Source organism: Manis pentadactyla, chromosome 6, assembly GCF_030020395.1.
Source record: "Manis pentadactyla isolate mManPen7 chromosome 6, mManPen7.hap1, whole genome shotgun sequence".
NCBI lineage: Eukaryota > Metazoa > Chordata > Mammalia > Pholidota > Manidae > Manis > Manis pentadactyla.
The window spans coordinates 31,012,170-31,039,069 of record NC_080024.1 but is presented as its reverse complement, the minus strand read 5'-3'; the positions used below and the strand labels follow the sequence as shown (position 1 = coordinate 31,039,069).

At 38.2% G+C, this 26,900-nt stretch overlaps 1 protein-coding gene across 6 annotated transcripts in view; it reads left to right on the top strand.

Moving 5' to 3' along the window:
* PARD3B (par-3 family cell polarity regulator beta) overlaps positions 1–26,900 on the top strand; it is a 985,497-nt gene that overhangs the window by 812,668 nt on the left and 145,929 nt on the right. For all 6 annotated transcript variants that reach the window (XM_057503666.1, XM_036928150.2, XM_057503667.1 and 3 more), the window contains one exon: positions 21,278–21,580. In XM_057503666.1, coding sequence (XP_057359649.1) covers positions 21,278–21,580 — 303 coding nt within the window. The remainder of the gene's footprint in view (positions 1–21,277; positions 21,581–26,900) is intronic.

Below are 26,900 nucleotides of genomic sequence, written 5' to 3'. Positions count from 1 at the left end.
ATGCATATTTTTAAAAAGTCTACAATGAACATTAAATATTCCACTTTGGAAAAACAAGATCATAGCTTTACCAAAATGCTTCACAATTATAGTTGGCTGCTTTTAACTTTGTTAAACCAAACTATGTTCCTACATTTTTTACACAGCAGAGTAAAAATTAGGTGTGGTAACTATTCTGGTTTTTAACAATTAATTCTGTTCCCAATAATTGTGTACTTACCATGCCAACTGCAAAGGATGGAAAAGTGAGTCCTGACAAAGGTATTAAATGAAACCAGAACACTTTACAAAATGTTAAGAAATAGGCAATCAAGTCTCAAGGAAGCATAATTCTTTTCACCAGCAAAGAAAAATTCAGTGCCAAGAAAACCAACATTATGCTAAAATATTACCTGCCTCAAATACATATATTTTTTTATATGAGATAAAAATGCATGCCTAATATCAATGACCAATTCATATCATCAAATGAAAAATATTCAGATGATATGAATAGACTCCTAGAGCTAGTCATGCACGCTCATTGATCAACCTCAGCCTCCTGCAGATACCAATTACCATGGTTCACACTCTTGTAGCTCACGTAAGCTTGGCTCTGCCTAAGTTCAAAAAAAATTGTGACATAATAAACCAATATGGAGTGTGAACCAAGATGGAAACTTAAGTTATCAAAGATATACTGAGAGATTTTGCTTCTAAACAGGAAAGAACACATTTTATTAAAAGCATGCCAATTAAGAAGGGAAAATTGGGGAAGATCTCCAAATATCACAAATTAAAATTAAAATGTATAGTATGTTTCACAACTTTTCTGGAGCATTTGAAAACATATGAAGCTATACAGACATGTTTCTGATTCTATTTACACATTCATTTTCACATAGCCTTAGAACCAGATGACATAGGAAAGGAATTTTTCCATCTAAAGGAATATGAGAAAAAGTTTCAGGCATAAACCAGTTGAGGAGTGCTTAAGTTTTATTTTGTTACTTTGTGGCATCTGAGCGCATCTTTCTGGTATTAAGAGAGCTTAGCTGGCTGAAAGTTTACCTATTGGTGGGCGTATATGCAATTCTATGAACATGTATGTGGCTATGTGTGCCTTTCTTAGACTGACAGTTACTTAGATAAATAATATGCATATAGGTTAAATAGTGCCCAGGACTGTATTTCTCAGCCCCCATCCTGCATTTAATAACCACTCCTTGATCAATTAAAAAGTAACATTTTTCAAGTTTAAATGAATTATTGCACAGCATCAGTTTACATACTGTATAAAAGGGTACTCATGAAGGGAATTGAGTACAGAGAAAAAAAGAGGTGTTGAAAAGAAAACAAGAAATATGTGAGGGTTGGGGGTGCAGGTGGGATACCACATGGGGAACACAACACTCCCACTCCCACACTTCATCCCTGAAATGCTGCTGAAGGCCTGGGCTGCAGGTGAGCAGCCTGCAGGGAACTAGATTTGTTAATTGTGTTAAATGAATACAGCGGGTTGGCTCAGCTAGTTAAGGCAACAAGCTAATAAGGTTAATATTATATAACCTATACCCCTTTATGGACCATTGATGAATCAAAAAAATCTGTGAAGTACCCACTGTGGTCCATGCACTACAATAGATTCTAAAGACTGAGATATATATATTTTTAAGAATGAAGAGAGGATATTTATCATTAAGCAATTTACATTCTTATAAGTAGCCCCAAACTGTACCTCTTACTCCAGGTGAACATCTAAAAATGTGCTTTCTTGGACAAAGGTCTACAAGCTAAGGGAGAACAGCTGAGAGGGTACAAAAGCATGCCATGTTTATATGCAGAAGGTGGCATATTTCTTTCCATACACAGTTCATTGTGCCTCTTCATCAGAGCCCTCCAGCCAAATCCCCACATGCTAGAGCCTTCCTTAAAAGGTCAATCCAAACCCCCTTTGACTTTCACTGAAGTGCAGAAATGTCTAATCGGATCCACGTTTAACCGTCATAGGTACCATTCAGACAGGACACATACTAGAGGCTGTCATTCTCCAGGGGCCCTTAATAGAGGCCTATAACAGGCCCTTACTGAGCCGCATGTACTTCCTATGCATGTTAAGATCTAGCAATCATTTGTTTTTCTAACTGGCAGTGCTTGTGTGGTTAAACTACTGAAAATTCTTACCATTTTGTATTCACTGTCTTTCTTACTTTTCTTTTTTTTATTTGTCTCATTTATCATATGAAATGTCACCTTTAGTCCCTTCAGGTGAATAGTTCCCAGTTTTGGTCCAAAAGCATGTAAGAAAGATTTCTATTTTGATGAATTTTAATATTTTCTAATCTATTTTATGTCCCTGGATCTTTTTCCTTGAGATACACCATCGTGCCTCTGAATCTGAAGTTAAATTGAAGTTATATGAAATGTTTCCACTTAAAGGATTTGGGGTAGATACTTCCTGCTATGATTCACTTTTGACTTTTTAATTGTTTTTGGCCTGAACCCTTCAATAATACAGCAAATATTAATTGAGCAACTAGGCACTTAGGGGAAATAGCAAGATGAGTAAAACACAACCTAGTCCCTTCTCTCAACAAGTTCACGATTAAAAGAGAGGAAAGACCAACACACAACTAATCACAATAAAGTTAAACTGTGATAAATGCTGTAGTGGGATATAAACATGCTCTATGAGCACAGAGAAGGCAGCAGTGAAAAAATAGTGTTATAGCTGGGACAATAGAACAGAACTTCTTTATCATCCAATATTTCTAAACACTTGCAATGAAATCATTAAAACCAATTATGAAGTACAACTTAACTGTGCCGAAAATGGAAAGAGACTAATAAAAATTTTAATTCTTAATCCATCAATAATATATGATATTTTTGCTACTAACTAGAGAGGAATTTAAGACTCAGGAAAATTTTTCACTTGAAATCTAAGGGACTTGCCAAGCAATCAGGGTGCTTTCTATTATAATTTCTTCCTCTAAAACTGACAGAGAATATAGTTGAAAACTTTAGGGCAAAACTTTCTGGGAAAATGGCAGTTAGTTGAGCCAGACAGAAAACTTTGGGTCATAAGTTTATATTACTGAAGACCTATTCTGCAGACAAATACAGAATTTTAAATATTTTAGCTATGAACTATATTAATTTTAGTAGTCTAGAAGGTTTTTACAGAATATTTCTGTTTCTATGTAGGTTACATACTACCTATTTGTACATGGGTCTATGTGCTAAATATATATGTGATACTATAGCATCATAATCAAAGAAGGTAGAACAAATCAAACTTTTGTTACAGTTTTCAAATGCTGAAGAAACCAACTCGGGAGATAGAAAGACGTTTTCCCTCTTTTGTCCCATATGTCCCCATGGGTATTATAGACTCAGAATACCTGAGAATGCAAGTTCCATATTCCATACAATAATTTACCCTTTAAACTTTTCAAGTTAGTAATTATATCAAAACCTCATTAATCTGGGTTCAGCTAACCAGATTCTTTTCTAATTCATTTGCATACTCCATTCGTAGGGGGGTAAAAAAACAAGGGGAGAATCAGAAAAGAAGACACACTGCTTAGTCCCAGGGATATGGCAGACACTCAGGACCTATAGATGAAATGGATCAGGTCTGTTTACAGCTAATATTTACTCAGTTGTGACTCTTCAGTATTACAGTGACTCTCAAGTGTTGTGGGATGAATATTGGAGCTGAGAAGGATAGTCTTCAAATGATGCCTGTTCCCCAGTCTTCTAAAAACAATTCTGTTCAGTGAGTTCACTTAGGGTAAGTTAAAGGACTAGTACATTTTAGAAAGATTTGCAGCCCACAGACTCAAACTAAAAGCATTTGCTGCTTTGATCTCAATCAAGCTGAAAATGCAAGTAACTGCAACATGTCCTGTCCTCTGAGCCCACTGGCCAATCCAGGTTATATAGTATTTATTAAAAGCATCTAGTCTATCTCGGGTTACAAGTGAAACTGTGAAGGAGTGGGAAGAAGTATGTGTATGCTTTTTAAACACTGCTAGGTGTATGTGCACGTGGAAGTTGCTTGAAGATCGGTCCTGTCTGCCACTTCCCCTCATCTATGTCAGGCCATTATTACTGTTATTGCTAACAGTTGTTTTTATGTGCTAACCACACTCTTCTCAGAACTTCAGTTGTATTAAGACACATAGTCTTCCCTCCTTGAGATAGGTTCTGTTATATTTCTCATGTTGCACTTAACAGAGAGGTTAAGTAATTTGTCCGTGGTCACCAAATTAGGAAGTGGCAGAGCTTGGTTTTAAGGATCCAGGCTGACCGGATCCTTGCACCATCCTGCTTCTCCATTTCTGAAACAGCAGAGAGTTAGCATATCCATCAGTAGCCGCCCGTCAACTCAGAAAAAGGCCTTGCTTCAGTGAAACTGCAGGGCTGAGGATGCTGCCTCCCATGAAGATCTTGAGACAGAAATATAAATGTAAATTTTACTCATTAAAACCATAATTAATTTATTGAGAGTGAATTGTTATTATTTCAGGGACGAATGCATATTGGAATATGCTGATTATTTTAATGAACCAAGAGTCTCTTCTGGGATTCTTCCACTGTATTATTTGCAAGCAGGTCACTGTAGATTTTCTGAGAGGGGGGAATAAAAAGATTGCTGCTCATTTTCAAGTTTTGCTTTATTAAAAATGCAAAAGAAAATGTGTGCTGTATAATGTATTTTGGGAAGATGATAAGAAGATATTTTTGTTGAGGGAAGGCCCAGCATTATCTAGTTTAAATCCATAATTCTCCTTCTGGGTAGTCAATTCTTGTGTTACAGATGTCAGCTGACAGGACCAGTTTGTGTAGCTGTTGTACCCTCAGTTATGTCTCCAATATGATTGTTATGTTTGACCTTTGGAGCCATTCATATAGGTTTCTTCTCCTAGTTACACAGTATGCATATTCTTCATCTCCCCATGACACATAAAATAAAAGCTTCCAGAATTTGGCTTACTTTTCTCTTTATATACTATACAATACGAGGTTGGTTTCATTGCTTTTATTTCTACAGTGTAGGAAAAATTAACATTGACACACCATTGTAGGCTCTGAAAGAAAATAGGCCAGCCTGAATACTTGTATTTAGGTCCAATCATCAATTCAATTTATTCATCATCTGGGTCCAATCATCAATTCCATTTATTCATCATCTGTATTAATTTTGTAATACTGCTGTAACATTATCACACACGTTGTGGCTTAAAAGAACACATTTATTTTCTCACAGTTCCAAAGGCCATAAGTCTAAAATCAGTTTCATTGAGATAAAGTCAAGGTTTAGGGGGACTGATTCCTTCTGCAGGCTCTAGGGGAGAACCCATTTCCTTCCCATCTACTAAGCTGCCTGCATTCCTGCCCGACGGCTCCCTCCACCTTCAAAGTGCATATCTCCAACCTCTTTTTATCACATGGCCTTCTCTCTCAGACCCTGCTTCCGTCTGTGTCCATCACCACATTACTGAGTGCCTACTGTGTACCAAGCATTGTATTAGAGTTATCACTAGACAAGGCAAATATAAAGCTTACAATCAGGCAAGTGAACAAATAATGTCAACTAGTGACAGAACTTTGAAGAAAATAAAAATTATATGTTAGGGAGGTGGGACTGGGACAGGCATCTAAGATGCTGAGATGCAAATCATAGGCATTAGCCAGCCACAAGAAGACCTGGGGGCAGAGGGTTTCAGACAGAAAGGACAGCAAGTGCTAATCAAGCCAGAGGCAAATGAAGCCACAAGATTGGAGCTTGATCACTAAGGCAAAGAGTGGCGTAAGCCAAAATCACGTAGGACTTGTGTCTGATGATAGAGCCTCATAGATCATAGAGAAGAGATTGAATTTTATCTAATGAAAAGGGAAGACATGTAAGTGTTTTAAACAGAGAATCAGTTAAACTTCTGTTCTTTGAAAGATCAACCAAGCTGCTATTTAAAGAATGGATTCTCCCTGCAGGGAGATTTCTAACCATACCCTTCCTCCCTTTTAAAATTCCTGCTTCTTGACTGCTATTAGATGGAGCCTGAATAAACTCTAAATCTTAGGCAGTAAATGGATAAATTAAAGGATGCTAACCTACACTTGAAAACTTGGGCCGCTGCCATACCCTGCTGACCACAATAAAAAAATGCCAATCCCTTCCTTCTTCCCAACAATTTACAGACACTTTGGCAGTTTACAGTTCCAGTAAGAGGTAAGCCAAGCCTCTCTGTAATCTAAAAAGATTTCCTATATTAAGTATAGGCAAAACCTGGAGCAAATGGTCCTAGATGGACTGAGGAATAGGGAGCCAGTCGAGCAATAGAATGCAGCAGTCAGAACTGAGAATAGCACTCAGTATGTCTGGCCTAATGTCTGTTGGTCTTTATGGGACAAATGAAGATAGATAAGACATTAGACTCCTAGTACAAATAGCAATTGCCTATCATATAGAGTAAAAAATATTTATTGTAATTCTCAATACAATGTGCTATTATAGCATGCAAGTCTTTAGAAAGCCTGCCTCAAAGATCAGGTTGGACCCAGTGGGGTTTTTTTTTTTAATTTTTCCTGAACACCCACTGGAGGAGGAATGAGTCACTCCTCGTAGTTGTCTTGTTATCTGATTGCTAGACAGCTCTTTGACAGAATCACCGTAGACAGCACGCACCGTCTGGTTTAGCCTATTGCACCTTCTCTGGCGGCCGCATCATGCTGATCACCTAGGATTGTTGTTGGTTTTCCCCACGTTCTGTCCTTGCCATGTCCATGGAGGAGGGCCCCATGAAAGGATGGTGCTTGTTCTTCTCAGGCCTGGACCCCTGATAAGGAGACCCTGTCCATTTTGTAATTAGGAGGAGACCTTAGTTTACAGATCTAGTGGACAGGCCTGTGCTCAAGTGTCCCCTATCCTTTTCATCTAGCCTAGTAAGTTCTTAATACATAGTAAATTCAAGACACGTTGGAACCAAAGAAACCAAATTGACTAACAGTTTCCATTTTTTGGCATGTGTCTGGACTTTTGAGAATATTCCATGTGGTTTCTCTAGGACAAAGTCACATCTTAAGCCAAAATGACAATCCCAATAAGCACTGCGGAAAATACAGTGGTTGAAGAAAATGTTTTTACTGACCTCTTTAAAGTATCTTAAAATAAGATAGGAGGAAAAGACTGCTGTCTGCTCCTTTTAAAATTCACCATCATGCAGGGAACATGACTTTTCAGAACAAGAGTGCCCCTCCCGTGTTGGCTGGATGGAGATCATAGGTATAAAGTGAGTGTTTATCCTTGTCTCAGAAAGCCGTGGTTCCATCCCTAAAAATGTTTCTCCAGGCCCTGTAGAGGTCTGAAGTGGCGCTAGAGCTCTTCATAAGCCCAGAGTTCTTGTAAAGAAGATTCTATGCAACCTGGGGGAAGATGTTCACGGCCTTGAGAAATCTGGCATTTGTGGCTAAGAACACAAAGGAAATAGTGCAACATACGCTGTGTGGATGTTCATGTTCCCCATGCGGCAGCACATTTTTATGTGAGTAAGCTTTCAGAGATAAAGATCAAAGACATGTCCAGGGGACAGCCCTGACCAGGTGTGAAATTCCAGGTGACAAAATAGAAGGAAGAGAAGTGTTGGAAAGGAAAGGAAATGTAACTAGTTTCCTTTGATTCTCTGTAGTTTTCCTGTTTCCTCCCCAGGAAGTTTATGTAGATTTACAGTACCCACCCCCAAACACTCAACATTAGGGATTTAGTCTCATTCTTTTCTATATGATAATTACCACCACCATGTCAAAGGCCAGTCATTTTTTTTTTGCAGATATCATCCCTGCCACTCCCTGAGATTTAAAAGTGTTATATATCCCTGATCATTTTAACACAGAAAACTTGCCCCTCTACTCCCACAGTGCTACAAATTACTGGGCACATATGAACCGGGGGAAAAATTTAAAAAGGCCTATTTTTTGCCACATACTAATGTGAGTAGCAATAAGAATAAACAGGAAGAATAATGTACATCAACAAATTACGAACTTTGTCCAACCAGCAGAGCTCTCTCAAGGGCAGATTCTTATAACCCTTTCTTGAGAGTTAGTTTGGCCAGCAACCTGAGGGCATCTTTTAATGTCTTCCATGCCTGATGACCCGTTTGTGGGAGCACTGTAGATTGCTATAAGGGAACCATGCATGATCAGAGAAGCACTCTGTCATTTGTCATCCTCTATCCCCACCCCATCTTTGGAGCTAATTTCCCAATGAAGAATATTTACCAAGCATTTCTGAGAAATTTGTCCACATTATGAGAATACAAATTACAGGAACACAGTACATTAGCAATGGAGAAAATTTAATGGATCTGAGAAAGGTATAAATTGGGGAAAATGTAAATTGCAATAATAGAAGAGCCCTCACTGAATGGCAATTCTCTTGAAATGGTGGTGTTTACCCATGAGAAGGTACTAAAGAACCTTGCCATTTGACTTTGTAAAAACTACATCTAGTAAGTAGGAATTGAAAATGACTCCTATGTTTTTAAAATTTGAAAATACTCAGTGTCAAATAACTATTTGATATGAGAAATTTGGTTGGTTCAGGGCCATGTGGAATATGGAAATCTTTTCTGTGGTCATCCCACAGAGGCAAAGAACCAGCTAACCTCGCAGGAATCTCCAGAATTAGAATGTTCTGAGACCACGCCTGACTCTCCTAGGCTTCCCAAACTTTATGACCTGCTTTAATGAATATCAATATGCCTTTGCCCCATGACATACAGCAAACCGTAGGCACAAAATCACATATAGTATTCAGGCACAATATCCACAAGGAACAGCATTATTTGATTCTGCAAACCATAAAAGTCTCAATGTTGTGTGTGTGTGTCAAGGAGCAGGAAGGTGGCAAAAAGAAAAACATGAAGAAAAAGTCTATTTAAAAGGTTCAATTAACAGCACCAAAGAATTTGATGTCAGTATTGTAGAATATAAAATTTGCTGTACAGAAATTTATTTATTTATTTATTCATTTATTACAAGCGAAGTGATAAATTATCCCATCAATCTAGTTCCTTACCACATCAGGTCTGGTTTAGGCTGACAAGAAAAATGGACAGGACAAAAGGAAATATTCTAACAGACACCCAGGCAGGAATAAGAAAATGGTGAAAAATATTAATGCAGTTGAAATAGTGTTGAAAAGCTGAAACATTGATCACAAAGATCACAGGGACCACTATACTGCTGGACAGAATAATAGTAATAAATTAAAAACAATACTTTTTACAACACCTAATCTTGGCTACATATACTTACAGCTTGGAAATGGCATTCATAAGGAAAAGCTGAAGAAACTGGGCCTGTCCACTGGAACAAAGGATAATTGCAGGGACCTAATTACAGCTTTTCTTATAAAAGCAGAAATGATAGCAGGACAAATTATCTTCACTGTCAAAAAAGAGAGCTGTGCAGCAGGTAGTTTATAATCTCTTTTAATGATACTACTCCTCTTAGCCCGTAACTCTCCTCTGCAAAACCTTTTCTGACCTCAACTACTGTCACCACTACAGGTAGCAAGCCTCCCCTTTCACTGTCTGTTCATCTGTGTCTGTGTTGTTTGGGCTCACACAGTAGCAACAAAGAGAATTTCAGTGTCAGCACCATCCTAGCCCTGGTCAAGTCATAACTCTATTGACACATTCTGTATGGGACAAATCAATCAAGAAATAGTATGCAAAAATAACATTTTATAAGATTTTTGAGGGTAAAATTGGAAATACTAATAAATTTTTAAATGGGCTCATAAAAAAGCAAATGACAAACTCATAAAAAAATATGCAACCTATACCACAGATAAAGTGCTAATATCACCACTGCACAAAGGTCTTTGAAAAATTGAGGGAGAAAAGGACAATCTGATAGAAAACTCAGCCAAAGATATGGACAGCTCACAGAAGAGGAAATGAAAATGGCCCTTAAACATATGAAAAGATATGCTACATCACTAAATAAGAGACAGGCTAATTAAAACTTCACTGAAATAGCACTTCTCACCTGTGTTTATCAAATATCCCACGTTGGTGAGAGTGTAGAGAAACAGGCATCCTCCTACATTGCAGATGGTAATGCAAAAATGGAGCAATCATAGAAGGAAATTTGTCAAAATCAAGGAATATTATATGTGAGTTTCTTTTGGATCCAGAATTTTGCTTCTGTGAATTCATCCTAAAGCTGCATTAGCGAAAATATGGACTGAGTTTTGCATAAAATTTGTATTTGTCCTTATGGCATTATTTGTAATAGTAAAAGATTGGAAATATCCAAATGTCCAAGAATATGTGACTCATTAGATAAACAAAAGTGTATCTCCACAGTAAACTTCTATGAAACTTTTCTTTTTAATGAGAAAGATCCTGTTCACTAAAACAGAGTCTAGTCTCCTTCTGGATATTGCTATGTGAAAAGCAAAATACAGAAAAAAATGTACACAATTCCACTCTTTGTGTAGGTAAGAAGGGCTATAAATATACAACCAAGTTTACTTTCATTTGAAAAAATAAACAAGTATTGTTATATTGCTCAGGAGAGAGAAGACTGATGAAAGCTGCATGGAAATGCTGTATGGAGTTGAATTTGGAAATATAAATGTTTTACATACTTAACAAACAAAATTAAATCAAAAGGAAAAAAAGCAATCCATAGAAACTGAACCAAAACAAGTAAGCCAACCATGAAACAAATTGGTTTCATAGCAACTCAGGAAAAAATTCCTTCAAGTGATGCTAGAATATAGCATTTTGACTCTACCTATTTAGTGGGATGCATTCTAACAAAAAAATAGAGCTATGAACATCTTAAACATCATTCAGTACTCTAATTGTTGTTAATATTGGTATTTTTAAACTATGTATTTAAATCATATATATGGTGATATAAATAAGTAATTATGTCAGTAGTAAGAATCAGGCTTTTTCATTTAAAGGATACAAAGAAATATAAAATTTTTAAACATTAAATAAAAATTTTGTGATGTTAAATTTGAATTGGAGATATCAGCATGAATTTAGCATTTTTTTCCTGAAAAGACATTATTTCCTAGCTCCAGCCATAGGGAAGACATAGAAGTGATAACTCAATGACAGTGAGCTCTCCTAGAGCCCAGCCAGGCTCTGTTCTCTACTTATCACTCCCCACTCAAAATAGAGTTCCTTGAGGAAGTGGCTTCTTCCAAGATAAGGACACAAGATACTCAACGTGAACCTGGGACAGATTGTCAGAAAGTAAGGAAGCTATCAAAGACAACTCAAGTCAAAAGGACAAAGGAACCAATCTAAAGCAGTCCCCAGTAACTAAATATGGAACCATGAATGCAGCACCTACAGTGAGGAATCCAATTCATTGAAAACCCTAAATACATACTTTTCAAAAACATAAGTCCATTATGATATTCACCACCCTTCATCTCCCCTGAAAAGGTATCTGATAAATCTTTGGTCACCATTAGAATTATCTGGGGAACTAACTCCTTACTCTGAAAAATCAGCAGTTAAAAAGAATTAAGGATTTATTCTGCCTTCCCTGTACTGTGTAATTCAGGGTCATCAAAACACCCGAAATTTTGAGGAAAACTTTTTCTTCATCGAAGATTCTAACTAATAAATGTAAAAAGAATAATAGCTTTTTTTAATTACAATTTTGGAACCCTTAATGAAATAATTAATTCAGGCAAAAGCCATCGATAGAGGAAATGATTAAATGAACAATTGATATAGAGGAAATGATTAAATGAACGATTGATAGGGGAACTCGGCAATGGTGACATCAGTTTGTCTCCTTAGCATCACTAAAGAACCAGATATTGTACGCCTCTTGATGTGACACAATTTAAAGCACATACACTACCTTTAAGGTATCTGTGTTAGTTTCCTAGCGTTGCTGTAACAAGTTACTACAGGCTTGGTGGCTTACAACAAATATTTTTTCTCTCCTGGTTCTGGAGACCAGAAGTCTGAAATCAAGGTGTCAGCAGAGTTGGGTCTTTCTGGAGGCTCTGTGGGAGAATCCACTCTCTGCAGGTCTCCTAGCTCCTGGCACTGCCAGGAATCCTTGGCATTTCTTGGCTTAGGGACGCATGACTCCAATCTCTTCCTCCATATTCATGCTGCTTTCTCCTCTGATTCTTCTATCCTATGTCTTTTCCTCCTTATAAGGACACTTGCCATTGTATTTAAGGCTGATCTGGGTAATCTAGGGTGATCTGATCTCAAGATCTTTAACTGAAATGCATATACAAAGACACTTTATCCAAGTAAAGTCACATTAAGAGGCTTTACCTTTTGGGGAACCAACACTCAACCCACTAAAGTACTCTTCTCCCCAAAAAGTTGAACCAGAATCTGACTAAGCCTCCAGCTGCATTTTCCAATACCATAGCCACTACTCATATGTAGCACTTATATTTAAATTAATTAAAATTAAAAATTTGTGTCTTAGTCACACTAGCCACATTTCAAGCGCTCATTAAACAACCCATATATAGAACATTTCAGTCGTTGCATTAAGATCTACTGGACGGCGCTGCTCTAGAACTACCTTTCATAAACAGGAGATATGGGGGAGGGAGGAATATGTTAAGTCACGCCACAAAGAAGCAAGCAAAGCCAGCATGTGGGACCACCTACTGGACCATCTGCATGGTTTCTCCAACAATTCAATGGCATGGAAAAATCAAAAAGTGGGAAGAAAAAAGAGTACAGTTCTATACAAGACATATACATAAAAGACATAACCAAATTTAAATGTGTGGGTAGTTTTTGAAGCCTGATCCAAATAAATCCATTAGGAAAGAAATGTTTTTTAGGCACGTGAGGAAATTTGATTATGAACTAGGTATTAGATGATATTAAGGAATATTGTTAATTTTAAAGTGAGATAATAGCATTATGATTATATAATAAAATATTTGATTTTGGACATGCCTTCTGAAGAATATAGGGGATAGGACTAGGATTTGCTTTCAAAATACTGAGCAAAAAATTTTTTAAAGAAAAAATAGATGAAAACTCTGGTAACATTCTTAATTACTGAAATCAGAACTGAGTGATAGCTGTATGGGGGTTCACTGTACTATTGTCTCTACTTTTGTGTATCTGAAAGCTTTCATTCCATAAATTTTTTTAATGTGACCATGTTTAGATTATTTGTAGTTAATATAAATGAAAGAAACATTAATATTGAAGTCAAGTACCTGGGTGGAACTCAAGAATCCGCTTCCTGTCACTTAACAAATGTGTGCTCTCAGACAAAACACTTAACTTCTCTGAACAGCGGTTCCCTCATCTATAAAGTTGGAACTTGTGTACCTCCTGAGAATTAAGTTATATGTCATGGGAAACATCACAAATATTATGAGTGCCTGTTCTTCCTGTTGATAAATGAAATACTCGATAGGTTGAGCTCTTGCATGTAGTACAGACTTCCTAATTGGGAGTGCTTGTAGGGCAGTCTTAGGTACAGAATTTTTTTTTAATCCAGTTTTATTTTCAGCTCTTGGCTCCAGCCACTTCTTACCGTCTTCACTTGCTACACCCTCATCTAAGCCATCATCTCCCACCTGGATTATTGTAATAGCCCCCTAACTGGTCTCCATGGCTCTTTTCTTGCCCAGCCCCCCTACCACCATCTCAATATAGCAGTCCAAGAGATCCCTCTAACATGTAAGTCAAATCATATCACTTCATTGCTTGAAACCTCCCATTGAGGCTTCTTACCTCACTGAAAGTAAAAGCCAAAGCCTTTACTGTGGACCCCAAGGTCTGACATGCTCTAGCCCGCATTTCCTCTCTGGCCCTCTGATTCCTCACTCCCTCACACTGGCCTCCCTGCTGTTTTTTTGGCACTTGCCTGCCTCAGGGCCTTTGGACATGCTGTCCCCTCTGCCTGAAACACTCTTCCCCAGTTATGTGTACAGTTTCATCCTCCTCTCCTTCAAACCCTTGATTTAATATCCTCAGTGGTGCCTTCCCTTACCATGTATTTAAGTCTTATCTTCCCACCCTACCCTACAGCACTCCTGCCATTTTTCCATTTTATTTTCCTCTGCAACACTTAACTACCATCTGACATTACATTTTACTTTACTTAGTTGTTTTGTTGTCTGTTTCTGTCTCCCCTGACTGAAATAAAAATTCTACAAAGCCAAAGATTTGTATGTGTTGCTGAATCCCAGCATCAAGAACAAAACCTAAAATATACAGGTGCCCCAAAAATAATTATTGAATGATGAATGGAGAAACTTTTAACTGTCTTAAAACAAGTTATCTAGTCTTTAAAGGATTTGCTTATAGATGAATAAGATGATATGTATTTATCAAAATCAATAGTTGGCTTACAAATTGGTAGTTTGGAAATGTTCAAATAGCTTGAAAAAGGATGTGTTTCCTTAAGCAATTTAAATATTTTCCCAGCAGTCACGCTTTCTGTTAATTTGTTAGGATAACAATTACTTCTAGATAATATGTTTTAAAAGAAAAGGATTATGTGTAAGTAAATTAGAATTAATAACTCCAAATTTGTTAGGTTTTATCACATGGATTTTAAGAGGTAGAAATAGCATAATTGACATTTTTTGCTTTTATTTTTGTTTTCTGTTTTAAGTTTTTTAATTGAAGTGTAATTTATATACGGTGACATATTCAGATCTTATGTAAACAGAAAAATGTTATTTACTCTATTTGATGAATGTATCAACATTTGATGAATGTTCCCTCCTGCCCTTTCCCATTCAGTGCACCCCCAACTCAATGAAGCAACTGATCCGTTTTCAATCACTGTAGCATTGTTTTGCCTAATCTAGAATTTCTTCTCATTGGAATTATGTAGTAGGTTCTTTTTTCTAACATTTGGTAGTGTCATTCTTTTTCATTTTTAGTAGGGATATCTCACTGTGGTCTTAATTGGCATTTCCCTGATGACTTAACAATAATTGAGCACATTTACATTTGCTTATTAAGCATTTCTAGGTCTTCTTTTGTAAAGTATCTGTTGAAGTCTTTTGCTAAGTTCTAATTAGGTCATTTTTCTTCTTATTATTGAGTTGCAGTAATTTTTGATATTTTTATGCAAATCTATTGTTAGGTATGTGTGTTGCAAATATTTTCTCTCACTTACCTTTCATATTCTTGGTGCTTTTTAATGAGAAAGTTTTAATTTGCGTAACATCCAATTTGCCAAATTTTTTCTTTTATGTTTTATGCTTTCTGGGTCGTAAGAAATATTTGCCTACCCTATGACTGTGAAGATATTCTCCTTTATTTTATTCTAGTAGCTTTATCATTGTAGCCTCCCTGTTCAAGCCTACATTCCATATTAAACTGATTTTAGTTGTGGTTCCATTCTGATTCCAGTACCACTTGTTGAAGAGATTTTTCCCTTCTTAACTTAATTTTTCTGTTATATTTGTTGTAAATTACTTCACCAAACATATGTGAATGTGTTACTGGACTCTGTCTTCTGTACCATTCATCTACTTGTCTCACAGTTGGCTTGATTGATGAGGCTTCATAGTAAGTCATGAAGTCAGTACTATATGTCTTTCAACTTCATTCTTATTTTTCAAAATTATGGATATTCTTTGATCTTTAACTTTCCAAATAAATTTTAAAATCACACTGTTTATATTTGGAAAGGGAAGCTGCTAAGAGTTTAGTTGAGATGAGAGTGAATCTACAAAACATTTTGAATGTAATGCTACCTTAATATTGACTTTGCTGATCCGTGAACAAGCTAAAACTCTATTTATTTAGATCTCCTTTAATTTCTCTCCACAGTATTTTATTGTTTTTTCAATGGAGAGGACTTGAACATTTTTGTTAAATTTATCCTTAAATTTGTAATGTTCTTTCTTTAATCCTATTTTAAATTGTCTTTTTTCTTGATTTTATTGCCTAACTGTTCACTACTAGTATGTAGAAATACAACTGACTTTTCAATATTCAATTTGTATCCTACAACATTAACAGAAATTATAATTCAAGAAATATAATTACCTGATAGAAAAAAACACTTAAAATTACATGTTGAAAGACTTATCAACCCAGAATGACTTTTCTATTAAGATCATTGAACTTTAAGGAAAGAAAAGAATTTCACCAGGGAAGCAAATAGAACCTTATATTTTAATATGATATCATATGTAAACTATCATATTTAAAATATGATAGTCACTTATATGTAGCCTTAGTTTTGTATTCAAATGAATGCGCTGCTCACCTCCATACCTGCCATTCCACAGCTTTATTAGGTTGAATTCTTCATTTTGATTTAGTTCTCAGTGGGCTGCTTTTCATTGTTAAATAGTTTTTCAAGATGGGTCAAAAAGTGCCATATTCCCTTGTGTTTTTAAATGTTTAAGAATGTTTTCTTTTGCTTTTATTTATGTTCGAAGCTAGCCTGAATTTGCCTGAATTTTTAGGTAACTTGATTTTTCTCCTTATTGAAACAATACTTATGCTTACTACATGCAGGAACCCCTAATATTTTCTCTTTTATTGTATTTAATTTTTTAATTTGTGTTATGACCCATTATATTCAGTTTATGTTCTACAGTGTTTAGAAATTTTTTTTTTAATCTGTGCTGCATCTCTAATTATCAGGGAAATGCAAATAAAAACCACAATGAGATATCACCTCACACCAGTTAGGATGGCCAACATCAAAAAGACTAAGAACAACAATTCTGGTGAGGAAAGGGGAACCCTCCTACACTGCTGGTGGGAATTAAAGCTAGTTCAACCATTGTGGAAAGCAATATGGAGGTTCCTCAAAAAACTAAAGATAGAAATACCATTTGAGCCAGGAATTCCACTCCTAGAAATTTACCCAAAGAATACAAGTTCTCAGATTCAAAAAGACATATGTACCCCTATGTTTATTGCAGCACTATTTACAGTAGCCAAGATATGGAAGCAACCTAAGTGTCCATCAGTAGATGAATGGATACAGAAGATGTGGTACATATACACAATGGAATACTATTCAGCCATAAGGAAGAAACAAATCCTACCATTTGCAACAACATGGATGGAGCTGGAGGATGTTATGCTCAGTGAAATAAGCCAGGCAGAGAAAGACAAATGCCAAATGATTTCCCTCATTTGTGGAGTATAACAATGAAGCAAAACTGAAGGAACAAAACAGCAGCAGACTTACAGACTCCAAGAAGGGACTAGTGGTTACCAAAGGGGAGGGGTGGGGGAGGGCAGGTGGGGAGGGAGGGAGAAGGGGATTGAGGGGCATTATGTTTAGTACACATGGTGTGGGGGTTCACGGGTAAGACAGTATAACACAGAGAAGGCAAATAGGGACTCTGTGGCATCTTACTACACTGATGGACAGTGACTGCAATGGGGTGTGGGGGGACTCGATAATATGGTGAATGTAGTAACCACATTGTTTTTTCATGTGAAACCTTCATAAGAGTGTATATCAATAATAACTTAATTTAAAAAATCTGTGCTAAAATATAGTGTTAGATGATGGGGACAGAGAGATCTAAGGTCACACCAGCAGCTCTAGTTCATATATTCCTTCAAAATATCTTCCCACCAAGTCTCCTGGGAGCATTGCCCTTGGAGGCTTGTTTTCTGTGTTCTTCCCTTTGTAGGGAGCAGATCACCCTGACAGGAATTGGCCTGCCTAACGAAGTATCTTGGATCATTGATTTAATTTTGACCACTCTGATGACCGCTCTGCTAACCACGCATCAGCCAGGAAGCAGGTGGAGCTGCTTTCCCCTCTCCCCATTGACCTCCGTGACATTTCTTCAGGGTGGAAGGAAATACATCTCTCAGAGGGAATACGTCTCTTCTAGCCCACTTCTCCTCTATTCTGAAGTTGGAGGGGCCTCAGAAAGATTTACACCACAATTCCAGCATCCTACCCCTGTCTTCATGCTATCTTTTTCTAAATAAAGGTTTCTTGTCTGTAGTCCTCTGGACTCTCGCTCTCATTTTCACTAAAATGTGGACCCAACTGGAGATGTAGACATATGTCAACTTTTGGTATACTACCCCTTTTGGGTTGAGTCTGAATTTCATTGCACAGTATAAGATTATGGCCATTTTCTCATTCCATTGTATATGAAAATTTATTTCTGATTTCTCGATTGCTTGTTCATTTAGAGTTTCAGAGAGGGAAGTAAAGAAACCTATACCCTTACTTCCTCATTTATTACAACTCCTGTTAGAGACCCTGGATCTAACAAATATGATGGAAATGTTCTTAGAGAAAGATTATTTTAGCAACATTTTAAGGTATAGATTAAAGTGGTATGTGGTGCCATACCAAAAAGTCTTGGAATAATCTAGGTCAGCAAAATCCCATAAAATTTACTGCAGTGATGGAAATAGTCTGTGTCTGTAATATCCAAGATAGAAGTTCATGAGCCACATCTGACTATGAAGCACTTTGAACATGGTTTGTGAAACTGAGAAGCTGGATTTTAAATCTTACTTCATTGTAGTTAATTCTAATATAAATAATATAGCATCATGTGGCAACGGCCACCACATTAGCCAGTGCAGATCTAGGCATTATGAAGGCTGAACACTAGATTGTGGCTAAAGAAGTGGAAATAAAAAAGGATATCCACGAGATATAATGGAAAAAAGAAACAATGTTTTTGTAGGGGAAGAGAAAGAGAAGAGGTTTAAACAATTCAAAGGCAGTGTGCTAAGGAGAATGGGGAGCTGGTGGTACCATCCAATAAAGAGGGTTATTATCAAGGGCTATTTTTGAAAAATCGTTACCTTAACTGGTTGAGTTCTCAGTGGCAAGGAGACTTCTAAGTGGAATGACTATAAACAATTAGAATTCTCACACTGAATTGGAGGAGAGGGAGGTAAGAGCTACCCAAAAAAAAAATCTATTTCCTTGACATTTCTCTCTTGAAAGAGTTTCTTCTGCTTCTGTACACCCCTTTTCAGAGACTGCCTTGTCCTCCCCCACATGGACAGACCCTGATATATGGCATAATAATGATGGTTCAGAGAAATTACTATTTCACCCACTGAGTGATTAATATGAAATTAGGTACTGAAACACTCAGTGGTGCAGAGAAGATCAAGGAGAAATTTAGTTTTGTTTTAGAAAGAAAAAATACAAGATAGAATACTGCTTTGCATACATGGAGTGCTTTTCATCTGAGAATCTTTACATACTCAGCAAGCTTAATTAATGAGAAAACCTCTCTTAATTAATGAGAAAACTCTAAGAAAGAGAAGTGATGAAATAAGGAACACAGATACTAGTGTTCTGTTTCTGTGACTTTTAAAAATCAAGCTTGGTGTTTTCCTCTCAGTAATGCACAAATGTAGCCCCGTGTGGCAGCCATGAGATCTTCATCTTTCTGCTGAATGATTTCTCTCGGAGGCATCCCACACAGGAGGGATAGTAACCACACAGAATCCCACCCCCAGACTTTATTGATGTCCTATGCTCTATTTGCAATGGAAATCCATCCCTATCATCATAGTGCAGCAAGCATTCTCTGATAATCTGGTCTGCACTGTCCCTGGAAAGATTGTTCTGTGGCAGAATGGAGAAGGTTATCTTCTTTTTCAAAAATTATTCAGAACAAACATCCATGAATCTAGGACTAATATGCACTGACAGGGGACAGGCAGGGCCTCTTAACAGGTACCCTGCTGTGTAATCTTCATTCAAAATCCCTTGGAGATTCAAGCTTCCCTTTGCAAAAATATAAATTCTTCTAATTACTTATGTGTAGGGTACATGATTTGACCTAATCAAAAGAGATATGCAGTAGTATATCCTGGCATTTATTTTCATCTGTTGTGATGAGGATAGAGGCTGGTTTTTTTCCCTGTACCTTCTTCATTTATATTTCCCTCCCCTTCTCTCTACTCCAAAAAAGGAAAAGAAAGAAAAAAAAAAGCTGTCTGCCAAAAGAGAAAACACCTTGAAAGATCATGGCTTTTAAAGATTTTTGCAAAGAGTTTGTTGTTCTGTAAAATGAAACTAGCTGCCATGTGCAAAAAATAGCTGCTTTTGTTTGAAGAGAAGATATTCAAAGAGTTCAGTTTTTTGTTTTTTAACTCATCTGAGCTCTCTGTATTTGTCTCCAGGAATATAGAGATCTTTCAGTTCTAGTCCACAGCCCTCTTGTATTTTCTGAGCCCAGGAATTCACGGTTGCCCCATCTTTTCTTGAGAGTTTCTTTTGCCACCTGGACCAGCATCATCTTACTTCTCTCACCCTATAGACAATGTACCTTGTTTGACCGGTAATGTAAGGCTACATTCTTTCCTCATTAGCAGGGAACACCTCCTGACACTATCAGATCACTATTGTACAATAAGATGCCACACTGACCTTTCCATTTTAACACATAACTGGGAATTTAGGAGAGCTGATATAACACTTTCTAGATTAAATGTCAAATTCTCAAAATTCATTTGGATTTGGAATCCACCTAAGTATGTTTTTCTGCTCCCATTCCCAGTGGTCTACACAGTCCACTGATTAGCAGCAGCATTTTGTAATATCACTTAAGGCTTTAGCACTATGGAGTTCTGCCAGTAATGGTGTTTAATTCACTTATATGTGCCAATTCATCTCTGTCAGGAGCCTATTAATTTCTTCACTATTTTACTCTGTCCCTAGCCCCCACTATACAATGAGACACAATTATCCCCATTTGTGTAACCAAAAACTTAGAGTCTCTTATAAATTACCTCTGATCCCACTGCTTTTAGTGACCAGAAAGCCTCTGTACTTCTTTTATTCACATTTCAATCAATTTTTGCCAGCTCTTTTCTTTAAAAGAATTACTGAAACTCTAGGGTACCAAGTAACAAAATCACAGGCACAATTTAAGATTCTGATGGGCTCTTTAACATGTATTTCTCTCCCAAGGAAGACTTCCATAATATCAGAGCAAAGCTGTACTGTTCCCACAAGCACACCCCAATTTGTAAGGAGGGAATGTTAATGAAAATCACCCTCTGACTCTGCCATTAGTCAAGTCCTCAGTGGGCAACATGTCAGAATACCTGTCGTGTGACTATAAAAGTAAAGACCCTGTAACAAGTAAAAAATTTATCCTGTGGAATATGCTGTTGGCATTTCTGTCTGGTGTGATTTTGAGTAAGCAGGAAAGTAACAGCTCAATGACTGACTAGGAAAAGTTAACATAGATTCAGGAGAGTATATCATCGTGTTAGCACATAAAACTCACATACATCTCTGCTAATTGTTCTACATTTTTCAGGATTGGAGCAAAGCATCAGGAGCTAAGGGAAAAGCAGGCAAGAGTCCTTATTGATTATGCTACGGGCGCAGTTGGATCACTGCATGATATGGATGACGATGAAATGGATCCTAATTACGCCAGAGTGAACCACTTCCGGGAACCGTGTGCATCAGCAAACATCTATAGGCCTCCATCTCCCCCTCGGGGTGCACCACTGGGGTACCCTCGGGACGGCCGTCCACTCTCTCCAGAGAAGGGCCACTTAGAGGGCCTCTACGCCAAGGTCAACAAACCATACCATCCACCGGTACCAGCTGACAGGTAATGGATGTATAGTTTTAATTCAGTAAGTTTCAAATCATCTCTGTTGCTGAAGCAGATAAAAATATATCCTTCAGTCTTTAAAACTGAATGACACAGTACCCTTGACAAGAGCTGTTCTTTGATCTACCCACAGGTATCAGCAGTCAAAAATAAAATAGCCATTTATAAAGGGGCATGAATGGATAGTCGTAGTTGAGTTCATGGTGCAACAGGGAGCAATTTTTGAAAGAATATTGTGACAGGGAAATAATGAGGAAAACTTTGAAGGAATATTGTCCTTTCTCCTAAGAGCCCTACTGTGAAAAAGAAATCCAAGAAGGTAGCCTGACACTTGGAGGGGAGGCATCAGAGAAGAGAACAATGAATTCCAAGTAGGTGTAATTGAGGTGGAGTTATAGGTAGTTGCAGAGAGACAGAGGACTCTGAAAAGTAAGATTGGGATTTTATCCTCAAGGAAAATCTGAAGCTGGATAGATTTTCATGGATGATCAGAGGTAGAAAAGGAGTTAATCTTGGCAATAGGAGTTTGATGAACTACAGAAAGATAAGAGGTGACAAGGCCGAGGATCTTTAAGTGTAGCAGCTAAGGAAAAAGATAATAGGACCATCTGTCAGGACAATCGAAGTAGGTAGGGAACAAGAGGATTCCACCCCACCTCCTGCCAAAAGCAAAACGCCTCATGTCTTGAAAAGCTGATCTAAAAGAGATTTAGTCAATATACATTGTTAGGTGACCCACACACCAGGAACGAGCTGACTGACCTCGGTTTAATCCAGCGGTAGCTTGAAGTCTGGAGGCGGAGGTAAGGGGGGAAGGGTGGCAGGCCCTACGAGCTCTCATTCTAGATGAAGAAAAAGACTTGTTCTCCAGATTTCTTTTGGTCCTGACAAGCACCCAGTGCCTATTAGTAACCAGCTTTTGTGTGATAGCATGATATATTGCGTATGTTTACCGTTTACATTTCCCCAGCTGGGTGATATTATGCACTTTCAATTAGGTTGGGGAGAGGAAGGGAAATCATGGCATTTTTATGCAGACTGTAAAGTGTAGCTTCACAAGACTGATTACCTTTCAGAGCCTTTCCAATAACCAACTGGGAAGGAAGGAGCAATTTTTAATCCTTACTGTCAAGCTTCCAGGTTGATAGTATTAAAGAAAGATGGTCAAGTTTTTCTTTGGGATAAAATGAAAATATAAATTCCTATGACTGTGTGAGACAGCCATAATAACGAAACTGTTAATTCAAACAGCTGATTAAGAGTTGCCCTTTTCTCCCAAGCCTTTATATAGGGTTGAATTTATATCATGTAAATACTACTACCAGATATGAGTCTTTTCTGGCCCAGAGCACAGCCCATCTTACCTTCCCTAAAGCAGACAGGTCTTCAGAGCAGTCCCCTCTGCATGTGCCCACTGCCAGAACACGCAGAACACACATGCACAGAGGAGCTGTTTCTAGGAGCCTCCAAAGCTGGTATTTCCCAATACTAATTGCATGGGAATAAATACAAGGCCTTCTATAAAAAAAAGTCACTAGTCAAATACATATGGAGAATTCTGGGTTAAACCATGCAGAGAAGGTTTTCTTACTGCAGTCTTCTTTCCACAACATGCTAATATGCATTATAAGTCTCTAAGAAGCATACAAAAATCAGCAAGCAAGACACTCCCCAAATTTTTTTCATCCAGTGCTTCCCCCCTACACATCTTGGTTATTCTTTGGAACATTAGGAGACTCTATCTTAAGCTAATTTTCATCCATGTAGATTTAACTAGGAATGAGATTTCCTAGGAAAATGTTAACTGTAGCTACTGTAGAATGATAACAGGAAAAAATATGATTTACTGCCCAGCCGAGACACATGGATAAGCAATAGTCTTTCCTTTGGCTCTGACCCCATTGTATCAATAAATGATCTAAAGCTCATTCAGGGAAGTTTTAGACAGCTGTCATATTTTTGGATAGTGGATCAAAGTATAACTCTTTACATTGAAAATTCTCTTTATTCTGTTCTTCTCTAATTATATTTAAAGATTGTTCTGCTCCTTGTTCTTTAAGCCTTAAAGCAAGCAGTTTTTTTATTTGTACATAATAAGCATTCGATAACATTAGCTGTATCACCATTATTATTATTATTATTATTATTACTGTCCTTTATCAATGAAATTCTGAACTTTCCTCATATGCCCAGGACCAGGTAAGTCTAACAAGATAGTTGCTGTGGGTGTGTCCCTAGCAGTGTCCATAAGCAGGAACTATGAGTTCTAAAAATACTAGATACTCAACTAAAGACATGTCATTTACTTTGTCATCTGTTAAGTCTTTCATTCATTCAGTAAGCATTTGTTTGTCACCTACTGTGTTCCAGCTACTGTAGTAAACACTAGGGAAGATACAGAGATGACTAAGGTATGGTCTCAGTCCAGAGGAAGTCATATTCTAGTGAAAGAGAATCAACACATGTTGAAATAGATAACTACAATATAATATAAACAGAAGAAAAAGAAATTTTTCTTTTCCAACTCGGCTAGTCAGGAAAGGTATCCAAAAGGAAGTAATATTTGAACTGGCTCTGGAAGGATTAGTAAGAAATGACCAGATCCAGTAGAAAGATTGTTTTCCTTATAGAATAATTAGGATGAACAAGGGTGAAGTAGCCTGAAAGAGCATGGCATATTAGGGGCGCACAGAAGTATCCAGAACATGGAGCGTGGATAGGAAAAAAAGGGATAGGAAATGAGGCTGGAAAGCAGGTTAGAGCCAGATTGTGAGTGACTAGTTTCCATCACATATGTGCACCTATGGATTGGTAGTAGCTGCCTGAAAATCTGTGTTAAGAAGTATTCTGAAGTTCTGCCTCAGTATTGATGTCTCCCCGGGGCTCCAGAAGGATGAGCAGTAGTGTGTGTACAGTGGGTGCTTCTGTATTTGCTAATCCTGTGGACAATGGAGCCATCAAAGTGTCACGGCCGGGGATTGAACTGGAAGATATGTATTTGGGGGAAATAGCTCTGCCAGCTTGATGGCAGACAAAGAGGAAGATGGTTAGACTGAGACAAATTAAGATATGATTATGGTAGTAAAGGATGGAAAGGTCCTGGAATGAGAGACTGGTGCTGAAAGCAGGAGAAATTAAGAAGCAGCCAAAAACCTTTGTTTAAACTAGGAGGGGCGGAAGATGGCGGCGTGAGTAGAGCAGCGGAAATCTCCTCCCAAAACAACATATATCTATGAAAATATAACAAAGACAACCCTTCCTAGAATAAAGACCAGAGGACACAGGACAATATCCAGACCACATCCGCACCAGAGAGAACCCAGCGCCTCGCAAAGGGGGTGAGATACAAGCCCCGGCCCCGCGGGAGCCGAGCGCCCCTCCCCCCAGCTCCCGGCGGGAGAAGAGCAGGCAGAGCGGGAGGGAGACGGAGCCCAGGGCTGCCGAACACCCAGCCCCAGCCATCCGGGCCAGAGTGCAGGGCGCTCGATACTAGGAAAACAGGGCAGCAAGAACAGTGAGCAGGCACTGGAGGCTGGGCGACAGAGGACATAAGAAAAGCGCGCGACCATTTTTTTTTTGCTTTTTTGCTGTTTTGTTTTGGCGAGCGCTTTTTGGAAGTCTTAAAGGGATAGGGACCCCAATACTAGGGAAACAGGGCAGAAAGACCGGTGAGCAGAGGCCTGAGGCTGGCACCGGAGAATAAAGACAAACGAACGACCACCCTTTTTTTTTTTTTTAATTAAAAACTTTTTTTTTTTTAATTAAAAAAATTTTTTTTTCTTTTTTTTTTTTTTTGGTGGGCGTTGTTTTGTTCTGGCGGGTGCTTTTTGGAAGTCTTAAAGGGGCAGGGCGGGTCACTTAATCCAGAGGTAGGGAATCCGGGATCTCTGGGCACCCTAACCCCTGGGCTGCAGGGAGCAGGGAGGCCCCTTACGGAGATAAATAGCCTCCCAGCAGCTCCTGCTCCAACGCGACTCCACCATTTTGGAGTAGCTGCCCGAGCCAGGCCACGCCCACAGCAACAGCGGAGATTAACTCCATAGCAGCCGGGCAGGAAGCAGAAACCCTGTCTGCGCGCAGCTGCGCAGCACAAGCCACTAGAGGCCGCTGTTCTCCCAGGAGAGGAGGGCCACAAACCAACAAGAAAGGAAGTCCTTCCAGCCATCACTCGTCCCAGTTCTGCAGACTATTCCTATCACCATGAAAAGGCAAAGCTACAGGCAGACAAAGATCACAGAGACAACACCAAAGAAGGAGACAGACCTAACCAGTCTCCCTGAAAAAGAATTCAAAATAAGAATCATAAACATGCTGACAGAGATGCAGAGAAATACGCAAGAGAAATGGGATGAAGTCCGGAAGGAGATCACAGATGCCAGGAAGGAGATCGCAGAAATGAAACAAACTCTGGAAGGGTTTATAAGCAGAATGGATAGAATGCAAGAGGCCACTGATGGAATTGAAATCAGAGAACAGGAACGCATAGAAGCTGACATAGAGAGAGACAAAAGGATCTCCAGGAATGAAACAATATTAAGAGAACTGTGTGACCAATCCAAAAGGAACAATATCCGTATTATAGGGGTTCCAGAAGAAGAAGAGAGAGGAAAAGAGATGGAAAGTATCTTAGAAGAAATAATTGCTGAAAACTTCCCCACACTGGGGGAGGAAGTAATCAAACAGACCACGGAAATACACAGAACCCCCAACAGAAAGGATCCAAGAAGGGCAACACCAAGACACATAATAATTAAAATGGCAAAGATCAAGGACAAGGAAAGAGTGTTAAAGGCAGCTAGAGAGAAAAAGGTCACCTATAAAGGGAAACCCATCAGGCTAACGTCAGATTTCTCAACAGAAACCCTACAGGCCAGAAGAGAATGGCATGATATATTTAATACAATGAAAGAGAAGGGCCTTGAACCAAGGATACTGTATCCAGCACGACTATCATTCAAATATGACGGTGGGATTAAACAATTCCCAGACAAACAAAAGCTGAGGGAATTTGCTTTCCACAAACCACCTCTACAGAACATCTTACAGGGACTGCTCTAGATGGGAGCACTCCTAGAAAGAGCACAGCACAAAACACCCAACATATGAAGAATCAAGGAGGAGGAACAAGAAGGGAGAGAAGAAAAGAATCTCCAGACAGTGTATATAAAAGCTCAATAAGTGAGCTAAGTTAGGCAGTAAGATACTAAAGAGGCTAACCTTGAACCTTTGGTAACCACGAATTTAAAGCCTGCAATGGCAATAAGTACATATCTTTCAATAGTCACCCTAAATGTTAATGGGTTGAATGCACCAATCA